The 23,487-nt window shown below is 36.8% G+C and overlaps 1 protein-coding gene and 1 long non-coding RNA gene across 4 annotated transcripts in view; one reads left to right on the top strand and one right to left on the bottom strand.

The window, feature by feature from the left end:
- The window catches only part of fwe (calcium channel flower), a 25,011-nt gene extending 15,659 nt beyond the window's left edge, over window positions 1-9,352 (top strand). Inside the window, exon 6 of one of the 2 annotated variants that reach the window (XM_083139378.1) lies at window positions 8,393-9,352. In XM_083139378.1, coding sequence (XP_082995504.1) covers window positions 8,393-8,522 — 130 coding nt within the window. In that variant the 3' untranslated portion in view covers window positions 8,523-9,352. The remainder of the gene's footprint in view (window positions 1-8,392) is intronic. The other variant, XM_083139387.1, reaches the window with a different exon arrangement.
- Window positions 1,845-23,487, bottom strand: part of LOC146001718 (uncharacterized) — a 27,287-nt gene continuing 5,644 nt past the window's right edge. The window contains exons 2-4 of one of the 2 annotated variants that reach the window (XR_014443595.1): window positions 7,882-8,093; window positions 6,438-6,542; window positions 1,845-2,323 (exon numbers count right to left, since the gene is read on the bottom strand). This is a non-coding gene — a long non-coding RNA (uncharacterized LOC146001718). Of the gene's footprint in view, window positions 2,324-6,437; window positions 6,543-7,881; window positions 8,094-23,487 lie in introns of those variants that run through there. The other variant, XR_014443596.1, reaches the window with a different exon arrangement.

A 23,487-nucleotide genomic window follows, 5' to 3' on the forward strand; every position in this document is an offset into this window, starting at 1 on the left:
CCATTAAAAAGATAAAAGCTTGGATAACCTTTCTTCATTTATCCATTAACTCTGTTTTTGTATTGTGATTCATTGCAATGATATGAATGTTTATAATTCAGTCATTATTTTATGGACGCATTGTATATAAATTTAAAAAAACATGAAATTTGGCAGAATTGCTAAGGAGTTCTGCCAGGTTAATTTTTGCATGATGATGGCTTAGAGTGAAACAAATCCAAACAAGTACTTTATATCAGTTTGAAAAGGCATAAGTTCAAATTTTATCACCAGTATCTTATTCTGGAAGCCTGATATCAAACAGAATACACACAATTTCATGGGACACCTGTGAAAAAACAAAAACAAAAAAAACATTGGTTCTAGGATTGAATCCTGGACAATGCCTGGATGTTTGATTGTTTCATCAAATCGCCAACATCACCATTGTCATGAATCATGATCAACCCAAATGATGTAGAAAAGCAATGTAAACCAACCAAAAATGCATGGCATGCCCACAGAATCCAAATATTCTTGGAATTCCTTCATTCAACACCAAATTGTATAGAGAAAGGACATCGTGATTATATAATGCATGTTTTTCTTGGGACTGTGAGGATTGAATGTACAAATACAGGAAAATGTAAAATTGCAGTTTCACCATATCTATTTTTAATATATTTGATTTTTCTATTAATTATATTTGTTCAAGTTTTTTAGCAAAAAATATAGTACATTGATATGGTTTAATTGCTACATTAAAATCATATTCCAATTTGCTTTCATGCATTGGTATCATTACTATCAGGAACCTGTAGTAGCATCAGTATCCCTTCAAAGTGAAATCGACTCAGTCCTAGCCTTTGTTATTGCATATTATTATGTGGAAATAGAGGGTAATACTAAGCTCTGTGGCACAAATGCCTTTTGAGAGCCAAGGTTTGCCCAGTGGCTTTCGTTCAAAATGTCTTTATGATGCAGTAACAACACAGAAATTTTGAATGTTCGGCTAGAGTATGCTGACTGACTATTCAGCTACGTGAAAGCTCTATATAGGGTAATGGGGACAAGCAAATTGAAGTTAGGGGGCAGTGGATGTTTGTTATTGGAAATGTTGGGATAGTGTCCTTCAAATTTGAGTTGTCACTGCTGTAGATCATTATCATGAGAAATTTCTGAGTGAGAATGTCCCTGGTGTTCTCTTGATACACAATTTTGTCATGTGAACCATTTGACTGTGAAGCCAAATTTCCTTGTTTGCTACTATATTGATTTCTTTTACAGCTGTTGTATAGCAGTTCATGTGCTACTGCAGTACACCTGCATTTTCTATTTATGTTGCTGGTTTTTATTTCAGTTTATTATTTTCAGTTGTATGTATCTGTTGAAAATTGCAGCACTTGTGTATGTGTCTAAAATTGATTTCCTAGGTATTGTTAGCAGTGTCTGGATAGATTAGGAAGTTGAACAAAAGTGGTGTTAAATGTTAGTGTTTGTGTGTTGACCTGTTGAGTGTAGTTTGTTCATGTTTCAAAGAATAAAAGAGGTGGTAGCAAATCAATACTCTAAAAGGAAGTCCTCACTAACTGTTTCTTGGATAAATGAGTACTTCCTCTGAATGTATTCATTGAATATTTTTATTCACAAGTGAACTTAAATTCAAGTCATTGTCAGACCTTTCTATATACATGGCTTGAGCCAAATAATGCTATGTGAATAATGGTGCAAATAGGGCTTGAAAAGTAACTGCTGAAGTTTGTACTAAAAGTAAGTACGAGGGATAGTCAGAGAAGTTTACCTGGTCTGTTATCAACAGAGAGTTTTATTCTGGATAAAGAACATGAGCAGAAAGAGGGCATCATTACATTATTTATTCACATAGTCCCCAGCGACATTGAGACACTTGTCGTAGCGCTTCAAAAGTTTCAAGAAACTCTGTTCATAAAACTGCATGTCCTGTTTACTGATGAAGCTGCATACGGCAGCTTCCTCTTTTGCTGTTGTGGTGAAACGCTTCCCTCCCAGTGCCTTCTTCGGAATGGGGAAAAAGTGGAAGTCACATCTGTGGCTGTAGACAGCTGCCTGTGTTCACCACACTTTCCTGATCATCTCGAAATTGCTGACATTGCTGCACCATTTGGTTTGACATTATGCGAGACCCATACACTTCCACCAACCGCTTATCAATTTCCATACCGAAACCCCACGTGCCCATTCATAGCGAGCTTGCTCGCACTTTAATCCTTTCTCCATGATTTCACCCCATCTCTATTCTCCATGTTGGCTGGGCACACACTTCTTAACTCTTCCTGTCTTCAACACATCAGTATGCTGGCACCCTCTGCAAGGAAAGGGTCGTGTGTCAGACAACAAAAGAAGGATGAGGCTCATGTAACCACAACATATTACCAACCCAAAGTCTCCACACTTTCTGGATACACACACACACACGGGAAACCTTTTTTTCGATTATCCCTTGTATATTGCTTTTTTGAGTTGAAGTACCAGGATGTTGTGCAAATATGGATTGCCAGGAGTGGGAGCAAGAAGCAGGTATGCAGTAGTGAAATTATAGAAGTGTCATGTTCTTTCTGATGAAGGAATGTTGTCATTTTCTTCACTAAGGAATACGTAATCTAATTAATTTCACCATCTTGAAGCCAAGAGTAAATAAGGAAACTATATTTGCTTTCTTTGAGTTGGAAACTTGCGCATAAGTCAGTCTTCAAACTGAAGTGACAAGCTACGCGGGCCCTCCAGTGTGTGAAAACAGCATATTGACTGTGCATGCGCAACCAACAAACTGAAATGACACGATGCACGCTATTGAGAAAACAGCCCAGTTTGATTGGCATGCAAGCAACAAGCCACATGTGTAGCTTGTCATGTGCCTTTGGTAAGGTTTATTTCGAAGTGTGTAGCTTGTGGCTTGTCACTTGTCTCTTTGGTATGAATGGAATGGTCACTTTATCTAATAGTCATTCCGACAAAATATTCAAACAAGTGCTGAAGGAAGTAGACTATATTTCTAGATTCACTATCTTCCTCAACTATAAAAAATCAAAAGTAAGCTGAAACAGTCCTAAAGAACAACTAACAACAGATCCATTGGAATGTGACAAGGCCATGTATTAATATGGGCTGAAAATACCATATCAGAGTGAGTAAACATATTTTGATATTCAGTTCTTAACCCTTCCAATACCAAAATCAGGTTAAAATGAACCTGATAGTCAGAATTTTTTTTTTTTGTATATTAACCAATAATCAAATACATTAAATTCCATGTATTCATGAAGGTGTCCAAAATTCTAGTGTAAAAGAAAATTATGTTCATCCATGTATTTTTTATTTTTTAAATTAAAAGAATCAAATGAGGGCCAATATTACCCCCATCTTGACATTTCATGTAACTATTTGCAAGTTTCATGCAGGAGTTGTTTTCAACCCAAATGATGCCACAACTCTTCTCAAATGAGCCACGCTTTACATTTTGTAAATATTGTGCCTATAGCCTGACAAGTTAAGTCCCGATATGCGCAGATCGCTGCGGAGCACTTCCTATTACGTCATCCTCCCCACCACTCTTCTACGTACTGGTCTGGCCTTGAGAGTACGAGTGGTGCCAACTCAGCAAAATTAAGCTAAAACAAATATGACAAACTATTTTTACTGTGTAGATTGACGATGCCGGCTCATATCAGTTTATCAGTGGTTCATTTGATTTAATCCGGTCTTTGAAAATGCGTGAGGTGCGCGGATCGTAAACTGTAGTATTACGCACGCGGGTTAACGTTTATAACAAAGAGAAACTACTGGGAGAATGACTTCGTTTTCTGAATGCGACATCGAGCAGTGGCCTGTTTTTTTTTAAAAAAAAAAGTCTAGTGGGGTGAGGGTTCTTTTGTTTATCGTACAACAATCGCTACGAGAAGGCAATCTGGTAACATGCTTGCCTGTGTTCTTTTTTAAAGCATTGACATGATCTTGCTCTTTACTCTTGGCTGCATATTTTTGAAATGCAAAAATCAAATCATGCCGGGTCCAACGAAATCCACAATCTGCTCTGGAAAGCCCTTTAGAGGACAGGCCAGAGAAATTGTTTACAATGTTGCAACATATTTGCGAAATCAGAAGGAGTTACATAAACTTAAGTATAATGTTGTCGAGTCCACAAGTGCCGCCACGGGAGTATCTAAATGGATGATTTCTCAAGTTTTAAAAAAATTGGATTGGATTGATTTGTTGTTTTAAGTTCACTTTATGCACAGTAAGGCTAATTGGGACTGGACCTACAGTTTAAAGTGGGATCCGAACCACTATGTGTCTCCACCGGGAATCGAACCCGGGATTACAAGGCAACAACGCTACCACTGCGCCATCGGGGAGGCCAAGTTTTAAGAGAAGGAAAAGAGTCGTTGGCGAAAGGTGAGCTGAATTTCTGTACTCCGACAGGTAGAAAACAGCCCATGAAAATGCGAATACAAATTTCGTTGAAAATCCTCAGACCAGGTTGCAACACTGCGAACCACCGTTGCTGCGAACAATGGAGAGGGGAAATGTGGTGTGAGATGCGCAGGAGCTATTTGCAGCGTCTTGTTTTTAAACTTGTCAAGTTATAGGTGGCATTACGAGCCAAAGGAATACCTCCCGCTCTCTGACAAGTCAGCTGATTGAATTGGATTGTGCTGTCGACAGGTGTACGAGTGCTAGTGTAGTTGGTGAGTATGGATAGGAAGAGCCTTCCAAGGACAAGGCAGTTCACTCCCGTGACATTTTAGTATTGTATGTGCCAAAGAAAGGAAAATCTGTTGTACTTTCAAGCATGTTCCATGACCACAGCATTTCAGATGAACATAGTGATTTAGATCAGAGATCATTCTGGACTGCAACAAAACCAAAAGCAGCATTGAAGAAGCTGGCTGGGGAATATACTTCGAGAGGTGCAGCAGAAGAAGAAGGCCTTTGGTGTTATTCTTCAATTATGTAGATGTGGCTGCAAATAACGCTTTTGTCATGAGGAAGATGAACAGAAAATTTGACATGGTCATGCAACTATTACTACTAATTCTCAAATTAATAGTTTTCTTTACTTTATTTGCATTTTTAATTTTGGCATATGTGGTTAGTATTAGGCCACATGCCCAGTATATTTGACCTTTCCATTACCCCCTGATTTTTATAAGTGTGAAGAAAATAACAAAGTATTTGGTGATATAAACTGCTGCTGATTTGGAAAAATTAACTGAATCAGTATTCTCTTTCCCAGGAAGAATGAAAAACAGGTTTATAAACTCAACAGATATGTGACGGAATTAATCTCAAGTAATCAATGATAAACAATAACACAACCAACTATGCCATGTAGAAGGCAAATTGTAATAGTGAAATGAGATACTTAAGTTAGCATAACACTTGTATCTGAATGTGCATGAGGGCCTTCCCGATGGTGCAGTGGTAGCGTCGTCACCTTGTAATCAAGGTGTCCCGGGTTCGATACCCGGTGGAGGCATATAGTGGTTTGGGTCCCGTTTAAACTGTAGGTCCAGTCGCGATTAGCCTTACTGTACATAAAGTGGAGGGATGATTAGCTGACTTTTGTACGTGCGTCCCAGTCTGGCATCATCTCAATATATATATAATTTGGTAAGGGGGCCCCAATATTATGCTTTCAGGGGGACCCTAGAGAACTGCACTATGCCACTGACTCTAAGTAAGTTCCACATGCTCCATATTTGTCTGTTGCTGTTTCTAATATTCATCGAATAGTTGTCCATTTCTAGATTCAAAGTATGTCTGAAACTTTTTTTTGCCACGTGATTAATGTTCTAAAAGCTATTGTATTCCTTAAAGAACTTGCCCTTTATGAGAGCCACATAGTTATGGTGAATAATGAAATCGAGATTTCGGTACAAAAACTGGGCACATTTTATGATCAGAAGCAGTATATGAAATGGTATTTTGGTGTTAAACTGGTGAATATAACCCTATACTTGATTTACAACATTTCCCTTTTACTAGCATATTTATGTAGTTTTCCGAGTATGAATTTAGTCCTGTGTAAAGAAGTCAATTTTTTCTTCTCGAATATTTACAGCAGAATTAATCAATTTTCTGTGAATTGCATAACTGCCAGGATAATTCAGACCTTGGGAAGTGCAGTCTCTCTCTTTTACCATAGAAAAGCCCTTGTACAATATACAAGAGATGCAAATCACATTGATTGACCTGATTTGTCATTTCACCTTCTGTATTTTCTTTCATTAGTTTATGCTTTGTATTTCTACTATTGGGCTATCTGGAACAAAGTGTATGAGTGGAGAAGAAATGAATTACACAAGTATCCATTACGCTGAATTTCCACAATTGAGCCAGTAGCAAAGCAGTTCTCTAGCATCAGTATTTATTTAAAAACTTTCACAAAAGCTTCTCGCTCATTGTGTATGCGCTCTTACAAGATATTGGAACCTGTGATCCTGCTTTGGTAGCATGCTATGATCACCACTCTAGCACAGAGCTCTGCAAGTTCTACGATCCAATCTCGATGAGGGTGAAATTTCCTGAGGAAGAAACAACTAAGTTGTAAAAGCTAGAAAATAACATTTAAAGAGCTTTGAGACAAATTCATGAGTTAATGAAAAATGACTCCCTGAATGTTTTTAGCTCCATCTTAAGTGTTATATTTTTGAGCTGAAGTGACTCGGTCAAAAGGGCATCTGGCTGCCACAAGGCAGTTGAGTTTGATTCCCGAAATGTGTGATCTAGGGTCTAAATATTCCATACTTGTCCCTGCATATAGTAGCTCTGGGTTTCACCCAGCCACCTTCGCGTGGGGGTGAAAGTGACCAGAGTATGGTGCTGATCATATCACCAACATGGGGAACTTTACTTTTACCTTAAGTACAATGTTTGGCAACATGGCCCAAGGCACAAACATACTCTCTTTAATTGACAACTTACTATTAGTAACAAATACGACATAGGGAGTTGCTTTTTATTGCCAAACTGTAGTCGCATACAGTTAACATCTAAAAACAAAATGTACATTCTGAATTTGTGCATTTACTCACTAAATATATTCACAGTATAAAAAGTATAAAAAACTTACGTGAGTGAGTATAATAGTAGTAACAATCCTTGCAAACAACGTTTCATGAAGCTACGCATCTCTTTAGGTTTTCTTATCAGTAAATAAAATACTTCATCATATATATAAATGAATCCAGGATTAGGTAAAAAAAAAAAAAGGGTATTGGGATAAAGAATGTAAAATTACATGACGTTAAAAGTCTAATATAGGCTAGGAGATAATTCTAAAATACCGTACAGAATGAATGACTACTGTAGTGTGTGAGTGCTACAAGGAATTTAACAGACTCTTCACTGTTTTTTCCCCAATCTTTTAAACATTTTGATCCATGTTTAATCCAAGTTGCAGTCATCCCTATTTTGTTTTTTTCCCCTATCAACACAAATATTTGCAGCCTCCTGAACGTTCCTATTGCGTTGTTTATGAACTCTTTTTACCATTTCCCTCTTTCTAATCTTACATTTCAATTCCAGAACATGCTCGCAAAGCCCAGTCTTCGGTGATTGTTCCTTTATATCCTTGTCATGTTCGTCCCAGCGAGTTCCCATGCTTCTTCCGGTTTGTCCTATATATGCTGTACTACAAGAATAAGTTATCCTATAGACACCCTTCTCATCTCTGACCTCTTTTCGCCCCTTTCCATCCTTTTTGTATTCTGTGAAATACTCCTCTATATTTCGGGGTGCTCTCATTCCCCCTTTTAACCTGAAGTCTTTTTGAATTTTATCCAACTTTTCAGACACCCCTTTTACATATGGGATGCTGACGTATTTGTATTCTACTTCCCCTACTTCTTTATTCTTACTTACCTCATTCCTTCCACCTTCCTTATTCAAAACTTTAAGGCCCCTCCTCTTTAATCAAAATTTCGGATTCCGTAAAATAATTTCATTCCATGTCCAATATTTAGGTTTCGTTTCCATGGAAATATTTCTAATAGTGGGAAGTTCAGTCTCATTGTTAGGACTTAAATTACTTCCGAAGCCTTAGTGATTCCATGCCCACGCGCATCCAAATGGTTCTGAAAAGTAAAGGCAACATGACTCCATATGCATTTTTTGCTGTATCTAATAGCTTATTAATAGCATATCACATAAATTTTCTGTATTTTTTGTGCTTTTGTTATGAGGTCTGAAGTCATTTTGCGGCGGTTGTATGTCCAAAGTACTATCTGTTTAACTGCTGTCACATGCACATTATGGCATATGCACATGTACGTATAGATATGAGTTAATTATAAGAAATAGCTCATTATTATGTTGGTATGCAATTCCAAGGGGGTTTGGTTTTCTGTTACAACATGTGATTTGTCAATTACAGGGCATCACCAACGGAGATGCGGACTAATGCAGTGTCTGAAGAGACTACCAAGTCTACACTGGTCGACAATGCCCAGCCCATGTCTGTAACCAAATCACCTGTAACTAATCCAATGGACAGCGGTGTGTGACTAATGGAACATTCCGGCACTAAGTTATTACAGAGAAAAGACTTTACGAACGATAATTTCCAGAACTTTGTTGTACAGTGGTTAAGTTGGGAAGTGGATAATTTGCAAGCAGTAATTCTTATAAATTGATCATCACGATATATGTTCTAGTGATTATGTAAATAAGTTTCCGTCAAAGCAAATGAGTTTAATGGAAATGGTTGAAACAATATTGACCAATCTTAAAATTTTAAAGATTATTTATGTTGATTTTGCAGCAATGGATGTTGCAGAACGTGACCATTGTTAGGGAAAAGGGAGGGGTTGTTGCGGTGTATTAGCTGCAGGAAGACATTGAACTTGTTACATATTGAACATCTAATTATGATAATTAAGGGCTTGACATAGGCTACCAGTGAGATATCTTGTAATTGAGTGTTAGTTATGATAGATGAACAGATTGGTGTGTATCTTAAGGTGCTTACATAATTACTGCGGCTTACATCATGCCCTGTGTATATATATACCTATATAATTTTAGTCAATTTATTATCAAAATTTGATTGATTTCAATAGAAAAGCCAGAATAAGATGTACAATGAACAAGTTTTAGTGATAAAGCATTAATGAGTCTGATTATGATTCTGTTGTGCTTATTTTGGTTGTGATTTATTAGTTTTTTTTAAGCTTATTCCCATTTTTATTTTTGAATGTTTAAATGTTAGTATGGAATTTAAAAAAGTCATATCTTACAGTTAATACTTCAAATAATTATGTTTCTTTCTTGAGATTAGTGAATGAAAGCCATTAATGATGTGTATTGAGAGGATGTATTAAAGTATGTACTCAGATTGTAGTTGTATTTTTTCTGTGATTTGTAACAGTATACATGTTTGATGCAAAGAAAAGTTACACCTAAATATGTATTGATAATGTAAGAATACTGAACTGGATTGAACCACATAAACTGGTTTTAGGTGTTTACTTTCCCTTACAACTAAGGAAGTTTAGTTTAGTGGCAGCTCATACTTTTTATATATTTTTACATTAGCTGTATCTGTAATTTTAATTTACAAACGTTGATCCATTCTTCATTGCTAAACCCCAAGGTTGGTTTGCTTAAACTTTTTTTTACTTTTGAAAATTTTACCCTCTTCCTCATTATTTCCTTGCTTGCTTCATATTTTTCCTTCTCTCTCCTCACTAGTTTCCCTTGCCTTCCTGGAGAAGGGGACTGTGGAACTTGTTTGTATTATGTTCTTACTTTCATTTCTCCATTTCATTCTGTGTTCTGCTAAGGTCTTCATTTCTCTATAGTTTTTGCAATTCATGTCGGGGATTTATTACTCTATCTTTGGCCTGTCAGAGTGCTTTTATCCTTCTGTTTTCCTTCAGTTACAGGTCATTCCATATCATTTCTACCAACCCGTGTCACCTCACCATTTCTAAAAATATTAATAATTTAACCTCTTATTTCTAGATCTTTCAAGTGTTCAAAACCATCATTGTAAATTTTTTTCAGGCTTGCATTTGGATCAGGCAGTGATTTTAGCGTTTTCAGAACTTTACGAGAATTGCTGTAACTTTTGTTTTATAATTCCAAATGTAATGATTCAAAAACAGTTTTCTTAAAACATAAATGCTCTTTCATTTTATTCATAACCATTTTTGCTACCAGATTAGTAGTTTCCATGCTATACTACAGTAAATCTGATATTTTCTTTTTTTCAAAATGTCTCTTCTTTGGAGCACAAAATAGCCATGAAGGGGGCAGAACACCTTAACCATATTTCTTTTATTCCCTGTGCAGTGCCAGGCAAGTCTGAAAATTGCTAAACATATGAGGTGCATGTGGGCCCCCTTTTTTCTATATAAGCAAAAAATTGAAAATTTTGGAAAAAAAAACAAAGTTTGATGCTCTGTATTCCCAAATGGGGGATGGAGGAAAATTCTGAAATTTGAAATCTCTTGGGCTCAACATATTAAAATTTGGTGAAGGTGTTTTTCCAAATAAGAAATATATTTAAGATTAAATGGACCCAAAAATAGCTCCCTGACAATACTAAATAAGCAAGTGTGGAACTGCAAAATGAAAAAATTGCAATACAAAAAATAGCTATAAATATATTTGAAACTCAGACGTATTAAAAATGTATATTAAATATGAAGCTATGTATTATATCATGTAGATACAGGATGAGTCAAAAGTCGTGAACCATGTGAATATTTTTAAAACGCTTGGAGTGAAAGTGTTCAGAGCATTATTCGTGGTTATTTTGTGCTCCAAAGATGAGAAATTATAAAAAAAAATGTATCGGATTTATTGTACTATAGCATGGAAACTACTAATCTGGAAACAAAAATGGATATGAACAAAATGAAAGAGCATCTATTTTTTAAGAAAATGGTTTTTGAATCATTACAATTGGAATTCTAGAATAGAAGTTACAGCGATTTTCGTAAAGTTCTGAAAATGCTAAAATCACTGCGTGCCAATGATTGAAAATGGCTGCCAGGTCCAAACTCAAACCTGAAGAATATTCTCGGTGTTGGTTTTGAACGCTTGAAATATTTTTTTAAAATGGTGAGGCACAAATTAATTCAGAATTGGTTGAAATGATATGAAATGACCCTTACACTTATTCCTTCATGTCTCAAGGTATAGCCTATCATCCTGCATCTTCTCTGGACAATTGATTTCCACAGGCTTATCTTGCTATATATAAAGTTGTAGAGCATCTTCATTTGTTACTCAGTTTATCCATTCTCCAGTAACACCATCTTAGTTCCTTTGATCTTCAGCCACTGACCATGTTTCACATCCATACAGTGCTGTTCTCCAGACAAAAGCCTTTATGAATCTCTTCTTTGTAGCTAAAACAGTTTATTTTGGTAAAAACTTTTATTTACCAGTTCTATCTAACTTTTGATCTTTTTCCTGCATCTTTCTTTATTAGTTACTCTACTCCCAAGATAGCAAAATTCTTCAATTCCATTCTGTCCTATCACCATGTTTGATCTTAAGAGCTGATAGTTTATGCTGCTTTCCTTGGTTTTCTTCACATTTATTGGCATTTGATAACCACTCTGGAGGATATCTACTTCATTTATCAACTCTGCTTATACTTTTCAGTTTAGATTCCTTACTTCTCGCAAACCTGTAACCACAGTGAAGTTTGAGCAAGATTTCATACACAAAAGTATGTAATAATTCCATGTATCTTTTGCAAAAACTTAACTTTGTTTGTCTCTTGATTTCAGTAACTCACCTGTTACCATTCACAGAAGGCTGTTGATTGGCATTCGATACATATTATCCAAGTATAATAAATATATGGCCATTTTTCCACGTGTTTTTCGATTTCAGGCTGGTTTACTAGATGTTGTGTTATATGTTGAACATTTTCTTTAAAATTGGTTGCTCTCTCTCTCCCACTGGTCTTTGTTTAGCATTGGGCTGTTGAGGAAAGAATTCACAAATTTCTTTCATAGTACTTCTGAAAATTTCTCAACATTTCTTACATATCCTGATGTGTTGGAATAGTGCTTATTCTGGTGATAATTTGTTTGCTCCTTTTTAAATAGTCCTTTACTATTTAAGGTGAGCTTTTTTTTTTGTTTATTTACAGAATAAACTTCATAAAGTTAATGGAGATGAAACTGCAGAAAAATAATTATAAAATAAACAATAAACCGTGATGCAACAGCCCGTGAGGGCTAGGGCCTATTTACAGACTGCAGGCCAATGGGAGATAATCCAACCAGTTACAGGTAGGGCTGTGCGATATTGATGAAATATTGATATCAAGTCGATACATCAAATATAGAAAATATCGACGTCAATATTGATGATACCAATAATATCGATATTGACAATACCAATAATATCGATATTGACAATACCAATAATATTGATATTGACAATACCAATAATATCAATGTCGACGATACCGAAAATGTCGATGTCACCGAAAACACCATCTAACACATCTAAATCTTTTAATTTCAGTTTCGTCCCTACCCTCTTCTGGAGCCGTCACTGCTCGTAGTGTCGAAACTATGCATCAAACAGGAAAATGTTATTACAAAATAGTATGTGCTGTCACACGCTGTATATGCTGTATATTAAGGTGAGACCAAGAATGAGGCAGTCATTTACAACTTGAGACTGTCTTTGTCAAGTGTTGTCTTGTATCGTATCGATATAATTGGACATACAAGGGTAACCAGCAAGTTCTTTAAAGTAGGAACCTAACTTTTTATTGGTTGTTGCACGTATTAGCTTTCCATGTTAATCAGAGGCAATCTCCCATCATTCACCTCCCAAGTTCTATCCCCGCGAGGTGAGCTTGTCATCTTAACATCCTTGTGCTTGACTTAACTTGTACACAAGGAATGCAACATCATCATACGTTGATAATATCAATATAGACACATCGAATATGGAAATCGACATGGATATTTTTACGATTTCGACACTTTGACACAGCTCTAGTTACAGGGTTAGGTGTGGTCAGCACAACAAATCTGCAGTCATTGTTGCAAATTTCCATGACAACGTCATGCTACTCATTTGTAGCTCCCCATCTCCTCACTATGGTGGGTGGCCCATATGCAGGCTGAAATCTCAGAAGAGAAATTGTTACGCTTCCCCCATGAGTCTCGAACCTGCACCCGTAGTCGGAGCCCAAAGCATTAATCATTAGACAGTAAAATTATTATACTTTGTCTTAAATTGTGTAGAAAATTGTTTTTTAACAGTCTGTATGTACTGTTTGATTGAAAATTATGGATACTCGAGTTTGGACTCCAATTAAAAATTAACAAGTAGACATACATGAAAAATGAGTTTCATCAGAATTTAGCTTATTCAATTCTGCATTAATTTTTGGTAACATTTATTTTAGTATACCTTCGATTTTTTTATCATGAGAACCAAAAAAGTGCAATTTTTCATTCTCCAAACGACCGCTCTCTGAAATTCTATAAATTAAAATCTTGTAGTCCGATCATAATGAAATTTAAATATAATGCACATATAAAAGTTTTAAATACAATTCTTAATTTTCAGACAGTTTTTAATTGGCCAAAGAAAAGTTCTAATCAATTTTGTGAAATAACTTTTTCTTAATATTGGATACTCCTAAAATACGACCCTTGTCACAACACTGCTCCCACCAGCAGACCCATAGTTCCAGCATGATACGCCAGGTGGCAGCACCGAATTGACAATGGTCGGATATGAAGCGAAGAACCCCTGTAGAAGAGAATCTTAACTGAAAATCAGCACTGCAAACAGAAATAAATAAATGCAGCACTATTACTAATTAATTGTTGTCGGAAAGTGCATAATCATGAAGTCAAATATCTCTGCATCACCTACTTGTAACTCGATAATTCTTGTTGAGAGATAGCAATGTACAGTTACATTGGTTTGTAAAATTATAATTTTATAATTATGTCCATGCATTTAAATAGAAATAATGTTAGGGAGAGAGAGAGAGAGATCTCTCTCTCTCTCTCTCTCTCTTCTCACTCTCTCTCTCTCTCTCTCTTCCTTTTCTTCTACACCCACCCACACCCACCTACACCCACCCCCCCCTCTCTCTCTCTCTCTCTCTCTCTCTCTCTCTCTCTCTCTCTCTCTCTCTCTCTCTCTCTCTCTCTCTCTCTCTCTCTCTGTTCCTCCACCAGAGAAGAGGAGAAAGAGAAAGCGAAAGGAGAAGAGGAAAAGAAGGAAAGAAAGAAAGAGGGAAAGAAAGAAAAAGAGGGAAAGAAAGAAAGAAAGAAGGCATGAAAGTAAAGTTTCACCAAATTCCGAGACATTAGTGCATCTCGAAGAAACTTTTCGGGACACCAGGACAACCAGCCTACCCCCTCTGCAAGAAAAACGTCCTTACACCTGTTCAGATTGAAAACTCTGGACCAAACCTTAACACGATGGATGCTAAAATAATATCTCAGTACTTCAATGTCGGGTAGTTTCCATCCTAGACTCCTCTATTTCAGTGGAGACATTACTGGTTTCTTGACATTTCTGAATATCCTCTTTGCCAGAAAGATTCAAAATAGTTGGTTAAGTGGTGAAAATTGACTTCAAGAAAGTTTAAAACATGTTAGATGTCTGATTGTACTGAATTGCTCAATGTAGAGTAATTTCAAGTGCTGAGGCATTATGCAATACGACCACATATCACGTTAAGCCATAACTCTAAAAACTATGTGTTGACAGTTGAACATTCTTATCTGATACAAAAACTAGTTTCTTTTTTTGGTTATATCAGTAGCTACACAATGTTCTTCATGACTTGAACTTTAGTTTACATTGCCTAGTACAGTGTGTTCCATTGGGAATAGACAACTTTTTCTAAATATGGAGCCAAGAATTTGATTTCCAATAGCGCAAAAGTTGCATCAGTGACCCATGATCTCGCCAGCCAGATCATTTGAGTCACTGATCACCTTCGATGTTCCTTTATGTTTGCACATTCACTTTTCATGTAATCATTTATCTGAAGTACAAGAAAAGTGAGGACCTGTATGATCATTCACCCATGTGCATCAGTTTGGTGAAGCGAAAATGACGCCAAAACACAATAAAATCTGGAAAGTTTCTTGCTGAAACAAATTAAGATCATATTTCAAAGGCGTTAGTATTTTCATGTTTATTAGGAAAAAACTGTGATCACAAGACAATTTTGAGATATTTCATGAAAATCATATCTTCTCTTGCATTGTTATTGCATTGTTATCTAATTTTACATGTTCATCTTTACAAATATTGGCGATCAATATTTGACATCAAATTGACGATCCTTGCAATAACTGCCAGGTGGGTGAATGGAGGATTTACCTGCTAGTTGCAGGGAAATGCATGAAAAACCAACAAATGTTTTGATGAATACACATATTTAATTCTTCATGCAAGTGAAGTACTTATTATTTAGGATAATGACAGTGTCCCTCATCTTCAGAGCAATGAATTTGGAGTGGCATTCCCTACTATTGCCTAAAGAATAGATATCGAAACATGTTTCATAACAGATACCATTTTAAAGGTATCAGCTCTGCATGCTGGTGGAAAAGATGATGCCAAGACTTAATCTGGTGGACAATAGTGAATTTCAGAACACTGAAGCATGTATCTATAATGTGTGATGATGATGAACCAGACTGCACCTGGGTAAAATCTGTCTATAATAAATGGGGAACACATGCACATTAGCACACCGTTGAATATTAATCTGTATAAAATATGTTTTGCAATGTAAGTTTACAGTGGTAATGGGCTTTAACCTTTTACACGCTGAATTGTCTTTGGATTTGAAATTAATGAGTTTTTCAGTAATTTTTGTCTCTTTGGTGTACATTAAAGAGAATTATTCAAAAAAATTGTTATTTTTTATTTTCTCTATATGTAAACTGGAGTGTTCCCAATTGGGAACATTGGCGTTTCATGTGAAGTATTATTACAGAGTTTTCTAATTATAATTCAACTGGACCAGTATCTTTTCCGTTTATATAGTAGCATAGTAAATGTACAGAAATATTACATATAAGCTTACAGAGAGTGAGACAACATTACAACCTTCTAAATACAAAATACTAATACAAATACATAATAGGATAACATAATTGTATAAAAATGAGAAAACATCATTGTGCAATTTTTCTCAAGGAGAAAAGGATTTGTTTTATTGAAAATGTAGCAATACCAAATTTTAAATATATGTAGTTTACACATTTGAAATTGAAAAAAAAATTACAGAAACACACAAAATGTCCCAAACTGGTGATAAGCCATGGAAAGCTGGGAAGCAGTGTAAATGCATATTTCTTGCATACTCGCGACATTGTAGGCGAGATTTTTTTTTTTTTTTTGGCAAAATGCACACCTTCCAACAGTTTTCCTCATAGACCCTGGGATTTGAAATCGTGATCCTGGCCTCGAAGATGTTCGTGGATTTTTGCGAATGAGGTCGATAGCTAATACTCTTCTAAAATCCAAGTGATTCTTTGAATTCTTGCCATGAAGTTCTTGGTGAATTTTCCAGGCTGCAACAACTACCACATTCAAAGCAATGAAAATAAATTCCACCACCATTTTTTCCCTTGCAGCTGAGGTCTGTAGCTGGACAGCATACGGTCGAAGATATCGACGCCCCCCATTCCTTTATTGTACTTTAGTGAAATTCAGGGACACCAATCCTCTTCTTTGATTGCCAAGAGAACCGCTTTGCTGTTCCTAATGGCAAGTGTGTGTGGTAGTTGGATGCCAAGGTGACTACGGTAGAAGACATTCCATCCACACATGTAAATATCACCATAACATCGAAAGTCAAACTCTCCTCTTTCTTTTTCTTCATTTCATTTGTGGGAACCAAGGGACATCTACCCATAATAGGGAAGCATTGATTTGTCGATGCTGAGTTGTTTATGAAAAATTCCACATTGCTGAAGATCGTTGTTTAGCTCATCATATAATGGTGAAATTTTTCTAAGTTTATCAACTTGTTTCAATTGAGTATTGTCCATAACGTGGAAATATTTAGTTATATCCCGAAACTTCTGCCTGGGCATCGCAGTTGGGACAATTGGTACAGTCACGTCTTCTGCTGTTGACCAGTACATATCTTCTCTTGGAACATTGTGATAGCCGCTGATTAGAAGCAAACCAAAGAACTGAGCTATGTCATGTTTGGTGAACGACACAATTTTGACCTTTTGAACTGCATATAGGCACGTCATTGAAGATAGATGCTCGAGGTATGTCTCTGGTAAAATTTTATGAAACAACTCCATAGGTTCCAATGGCAGTAATTCTGGGTGTTTGTCGGATAAGCACTGAAATGAATCATCGCAATGGAGCGAATTGTTTTCTATAACCATAGACTTCTTCCACGAAAGATGTCCTACCTGTTTACTTGATGCCCCTTTAGCCTTTCTTGATGTGGTTGGCTGAAGAGACTCCGGAGTAGATTGTTCCATGTTAGTTGTGACAACCAATTCACCATACACATCTGAAGGAACCACTTCTTCCAAAACTTTGTCATCAATTTTTTCCTCATCGGTAAGATCTGCAGTTTCTTCTGGAGGCAACTGACAAATATCCACTACATCTCCAATGTCTTCAGTATCGTCATCTAAAATTTCATTTCAATACTGAAAAGCTGCTTCCAATGTTAGGAAACGATTCTATGCCATGTTGTTCGTACAAATGTTGTTGAAAGACTGAATTTTATAACAACGAGACTGCATGAATCAACAGAAGCAGCTAACAGAACGTGGCACAAAACACGCCGGGATCGTTGTTATACAAACAATGTAAAAACAATTATTTCAAATGTACTTGTAGCCAACAATAAGCATGATTTTATTTCCATTGTTGACAAAGTTACAAAACAATCTTGCCTCACAACTGTGAGAAAGGAAAATTTCTGTTCAGTTTTTTGTGCGAGTTATTAGTTGTCTGTAACCATTGTTCATGCAAAACGCCAATGTTCCCATTTGGGAACATGATAATAAACTTAGGTCCACACTAATAGAAATCAATGAAAACCCCATTCTAATGCATTTCATGTAACACTAGCATTATGTTCTGCCCGATTATGTACGAAGAAGAGAAATGTAATTAATTTGGGTGTAAATAAAATTTATATAATATTATGAATGCAATTTTAACAATTTTGGTGTAATTTCATAGTATACTATCCAGACGATAATAATGAAAATATTAATTAAATGTTGTTAATAGTAAATATACACTCTAAATTAATAGATAAAACAAGAAAACTATAAAAAGTGTTGTTTCAGTATAGTTGAAATTGAAAATTAGTTGATGTTCCCAAATGGGAACATTGGCAGGTAAAGGGTTAATAACAGCTGCAGACCTTGTAGGTGTGTGTGTTGGTAGTGAATGTTATGAAATGGTGCCGAAAATCAACCGGTATTGGGAGGGTTACGTAATGGCCATTTTCCATGCTAAGTTTTCATACGTACGCATTGTGAAGCAGTGTCGGGAGAATTGGTTAACTTTTGCAGTAGTCACCCCGAGTGTTAACCCATACTTTATGGATAGTGGTTCAAATGTCTATTATTTTTGGTTGTTTTTTAAACCTTGCAAACTATAGCTCTCAAGAAATATAGTCACTATCAATCTTCGATGAGAGCAGTTTCTGTAGTGCAGGGAAAGTTTCCCTCGTGGCTTTATGGTTGTGACGGGATTCGGATATGAGGGTAAGTTGATGGTACGCAAGGTGGACAAAAACGTGAAGGTGAATGTCGGATACTTCCAAGACTCCGTTCTGACACCTATCTATCGGAGAGACATCCCAAAATTGTATGGAATGGACGTGAACCAGGTGATGATCCATATGGAGAAGGCTTCAAGTCATATCGCCAGAACATCAGGAAATGGCAGAGGAATTAGGAATTCGTGTCATTCCGTTTGAAGACATTCCTGTGAAAAGCCCAGATGCCAGTCCAATGGATTTTTGCGCATTTGGACTGTTGAAACGACGTCTTCAACATCGCCGACCGTGCACCCTGGATGGTCTATGAAAAGCTTGCAGGGAGGAGTGGGACAGAATTCCCATGCCTGTCCTGCACCGGAGCTTGCTGCAATGGAAACTGCAATGCCGGGCAATAGTCCACAATGCTGGGGGTCCAATAGAACATGATCGATGGTGGCGGCGCGGTATCTCTTAAGGTGAGTACCCGTCAAACATGGTCGGATATAAAGCGAACAACCTTCTGTATTGTATAGTACGAGTAAGCTGCTTACAGTAGTAAGCAGTAAATTCTCAGAGTGCTTATTACTTACTCTGCAGTTTTCAAATAAAGTTTTGACTTTGTGAAAAAGCAGGTTAGTGCATAATGTCACAAAAAAGGAAGTGTAAAACTTCAGAAAATGATAATGAAAGAATAAATAATAATTATGGTGTACGTACATACTACTTTATTAGGTCCAGCTCCCCCCACCCCCTTTTGCATCTCCAACAGGCTTCAGATTAACATTGTCCTAAATTTTCACTTATAAAATATAGCAACCCTATTAGGGGGTAAAGCAGGGACATTGTTAAGGAGACTGACCCCATAAACGTTCACGTGGCCCCTACAAACTGTTCTCTATTATCTGAAAATGTTACTTTGATGACAAATATTGTAAAATAGTATTTTGGTAAATTTTACTTTCAATTTGAAACACTGGTCTTGAATTTTCAGGAACCCTAAGAAATACATGTCTTTCTCATTTTCCTCCTTGCTTGTTGAACACAAACAGATGTAATGGTAGTAGATGCTGTTAATGATTTTTTATGGCCCGCCTTTCCGGGAAGTCTTGAGACCTGTTCATAATAGAAAAACACACATACAGGGGTGCCCATCCCCCCCCCCCCAAGGCCCATGATGCACTCCCCTTCCCAAAAGTAGAACCCCCCCGTTTATGCTGAATTAATTACTCAAATTATTTTTGTCAAAATTTGCGGAAAAATATAATACCAGAGGTACAACCATGAATTTTTGTCTGGGGGTAGGCAAGTACCAGAATAAACGTACCAACAATAATAATAATAATAACAACATTAATAATGGCTTTATTATTATTATTACTACTACAAATTATTATTGTTGTTATCAAAGACGTTATTATCCTCATAAATTACGCAAAAAAGGGGTACAAGTCTGTGCTAAAGCATTTGTTTGGAACAAACGATTAGAAATATTTTTTCAACACCGTCAAATTTACATTAGCTAATAATGGAAATGAAGCTCTCAAGCAAATACTGAACTCAAGATTAGGATATGGCTCTTTCTTGATTAACAATAATCTAAATTGGGCATTTGGGAAAATATCTTCAATACAATATCATAGTTTATGTAGAATCTTTGGTCTATGGAAAGGAACACCGAAACAAGCTAAATTTGTTGAAGCAGAGAACCACCATTCCATCTATGGTCACAATATCTTGCGAGAAAATTCTTAATGAAAAGGATGCCTTCTGTATCCAGTCCGATAATACCAAATTTACAACTTTTACAATCCTTAATGTCATCAACCCATACAGATAAATATAAATTAAATCTTCCAATCTTATTCACAGCATAAAAGTCGATTAAGGATTTCATACTGAAAGTTATTAGATTTTCAACATCTCTGTGCTTTACGACAGACTATTTTAAATTAGCAACAATACATTCCATTCACTTTTCTCCATATTCAGGTAAAGATTCACGAACGTCAATGCCAAGTATGGTGAATAACATATTCATGGAATATGTACACTCTGTAGGGCATGAAGATTTATATATATATATATACAGACACATCAAAATCCGCAGCTGGTAACACTGGAGCTGCAATATATTGCAATAATCTAATTGAATACAACATGTACCCATTACCAGCAGAATATTCAATATTCACAGCAGAAGAGTTTGCTTTTCGTCATGTATTGTTGTATATACAGGAGAAAAACCTCAAGAGGGTAGTGATCGCCATTGGTTCAGCCTCAGTCTTACACTCCCTGGGGTCGATAACAGCTTATTACTATGTAGACTGGTACCAGTGGCAAAGCATGACATTTTTACGTAGTCATCCCAAGATTTGCCAAACGTCAGGGTCAATCTTTCAATGGAGGGGGAGGGGCCACAATATTTCTTTGCGATAAAAGCCAAGGTCATTGCCAATTCATACCACAGACATTACGACTACAAAAGACACATAATTCTATCCCATATGACGAGAATTATTAAACATTATAGAAACTGAAATGCAAACACCTCAAATTGTCACGTTTAAAGGCAAGAAGAATCAGCTTTTTAGGCAATTTTCTCATTTTCTCTCATACCGAGCGCTACTGGAGTGCGACCATGCTTACCTCACCTGAGGTCAACTTGAACCATGGTTCGCCGCCAATTGTTTTGATAATGAAAAGCAGATTTCATATCGTTCAATGTGTGCTTTTCCTCTTAACAAATGAAAATAGCAGACATTTGAGACTTCGAGTGGTGTGCCCAGGATTTTCGAAGGGGAAGGTGTTACGTGTACTTTTTAGTAGTCATTGCTGAATTCCTCATTTTACCATGTTTCCTGCCTTTTTCTTCTCCTTTTTTTTAAAAAAGAATATTGAGCCTAAGCAGGGATTATAACCCTCACCAACCCCTCCTTGAGCACGACACTGGACACTCGGAAGAATCTTGATGACTCCAGAGAAACGTTTCCGTGGCTGTAAACATGGGGGTGGTGGCTGAAAAAAGGGCCTGTTATGACCCAGACTTTCAAGAGTGGGGGAAAGTACAGGTCGTTGGTTGGACCTTGTAGGGTGTCTGGCTGTTCGGAAGCATTCGGCTGTTCTCGGCACCAGCAGAGACCAGAGAGATTCACACCATTTTGAGATGAGCTGGGCCGTCGAACATCACTGCCTTCAATAGGAAACGTGGCGGGAGGGTTCGTCGCGAGGGGTAGTACCGGGGGGCCTCATTTCGATGCGCAAAGATTAGCGAATCTCTTGAGTATTTTGAGATGTATCGTGCTGTCGCTTGGCTTATCTCGCACAAATATGCGAGTATTCTGACTTATTTTTTTTTACTTCTTCTCTAAAATATATAAAATACAATATTTTTATTATTTTGCTTGGTCATCGCCGCATCTTCCGATGACCGGATGCCTTGCCTCTGACTGGTACATTGTTAACAAAAATTTTGTATCACAAACTAACCTGAACTCCTGGGCATACATCTATAGAAGGAAACTACATAGCAGACACATTAGCCAAGTACGCAGCTGCAGTGCCGACTCATGAAATTTTTGGGGTGGAGGAAGTTATGGTAAACAGACCGAGGAAAGTTTTCGAAAATGCGTTCAATTACACAGTGACATGTATCGCCTGAACCTTGGATTAGCCATTGATTTGTAATGTTAGCTGCAGGCTCTTCCTGCCTGTCATGTGTGGATTAAGAATAGCTTGCCAATATAACAACCTCCTGATAAGAAAAGGTGCTGTTTCAACTCATAAATTACGCTAAATATGATAAAATTATGCTAGGGTATATTATTATTATTATTAATTTATTATCATTTTCTGATGACTGTAGTAGTTTTAAGTTCAATTTTTATTTTGCTATTTTGGAGCAACTGCGTTATTGATTATTTTTTGTAGTTAAGCAACATTAGGAATTTCGACCATTCAATCAAATGGGTTTAGCATAATGCTTGAAAAAAGTTGAAGAAAATTCCATGACTGGTAACGGTGTCCGTTTGTTTTATTTGTGACCTCCAACTCTTTCTACCGATTTCCTTTTATGATATTCCTCTCTTGTTAAATTGGGGAGGATAAAGAAGAGATGTAAACAAGAGGATGGATCAGGGCCTGCAAAAGCTTATCCCTTGGTCAGCATACTTCCTTTTCTTTGAAACAAGTCCGCTAGAGAAGTACAAACAAGATCTGGAGATTTTCTTTAAAATAAATATTTCCTCATAATATCTTCATTACAATTCAATTTCTCTTTATGCCAGGGACGCCCGTGTTTGAGATTATGCTGTATTTTCCATTATGCCAAACACACAGTGCCAAGCGCCAACGAAGTTCAAATTTTGCTAGGTTTAGAACCATTATGCTAGAGTTGGCTTCACTGTTGAGGAACCCACAGGAGCTTCCTTGCGGACCGTATAACTGGACAACCCCCCATGTACCCCCACCCTCTCTTACACTGCCCCTCACCCATCTATCTGCCTGTAGGATGACGAGAAAGGTTCCTCAGCGGCAGGCAAAGACGGTCTGTGGTCTTTGGGCAACAGATCTGGAACAAGTGGGTGATAGCTAGCACATTGACTCTTGACAGTCGAGTAGCGAACCTTGATTGCGCTCAAAATTTTACAACGCTCATTAAACTCTTAAAAAGTAGAAACCTGGAAATAAGTATAAATGAAACTAGGAAGTTCCTCATTCCTACACGGAGGGATCGCCACTGCGCAGCTGAAGAATCA

The sequence above is a fragment of the Lepisma saccharinum genome, chromosome 1, assembly GCF_977018435.1.
Source record: "Lepisma saccharinum chromosome 1, izLepSacc3.1, whole genome shotgun sequence".
Taxonomy (NCBI): domain Eukaryota; kingdom Metazoa; phylum Arthropoda; class Insecta; order Zygentoma; family Lepismatidae; genus Lepisma; species Lepisma saccharinum.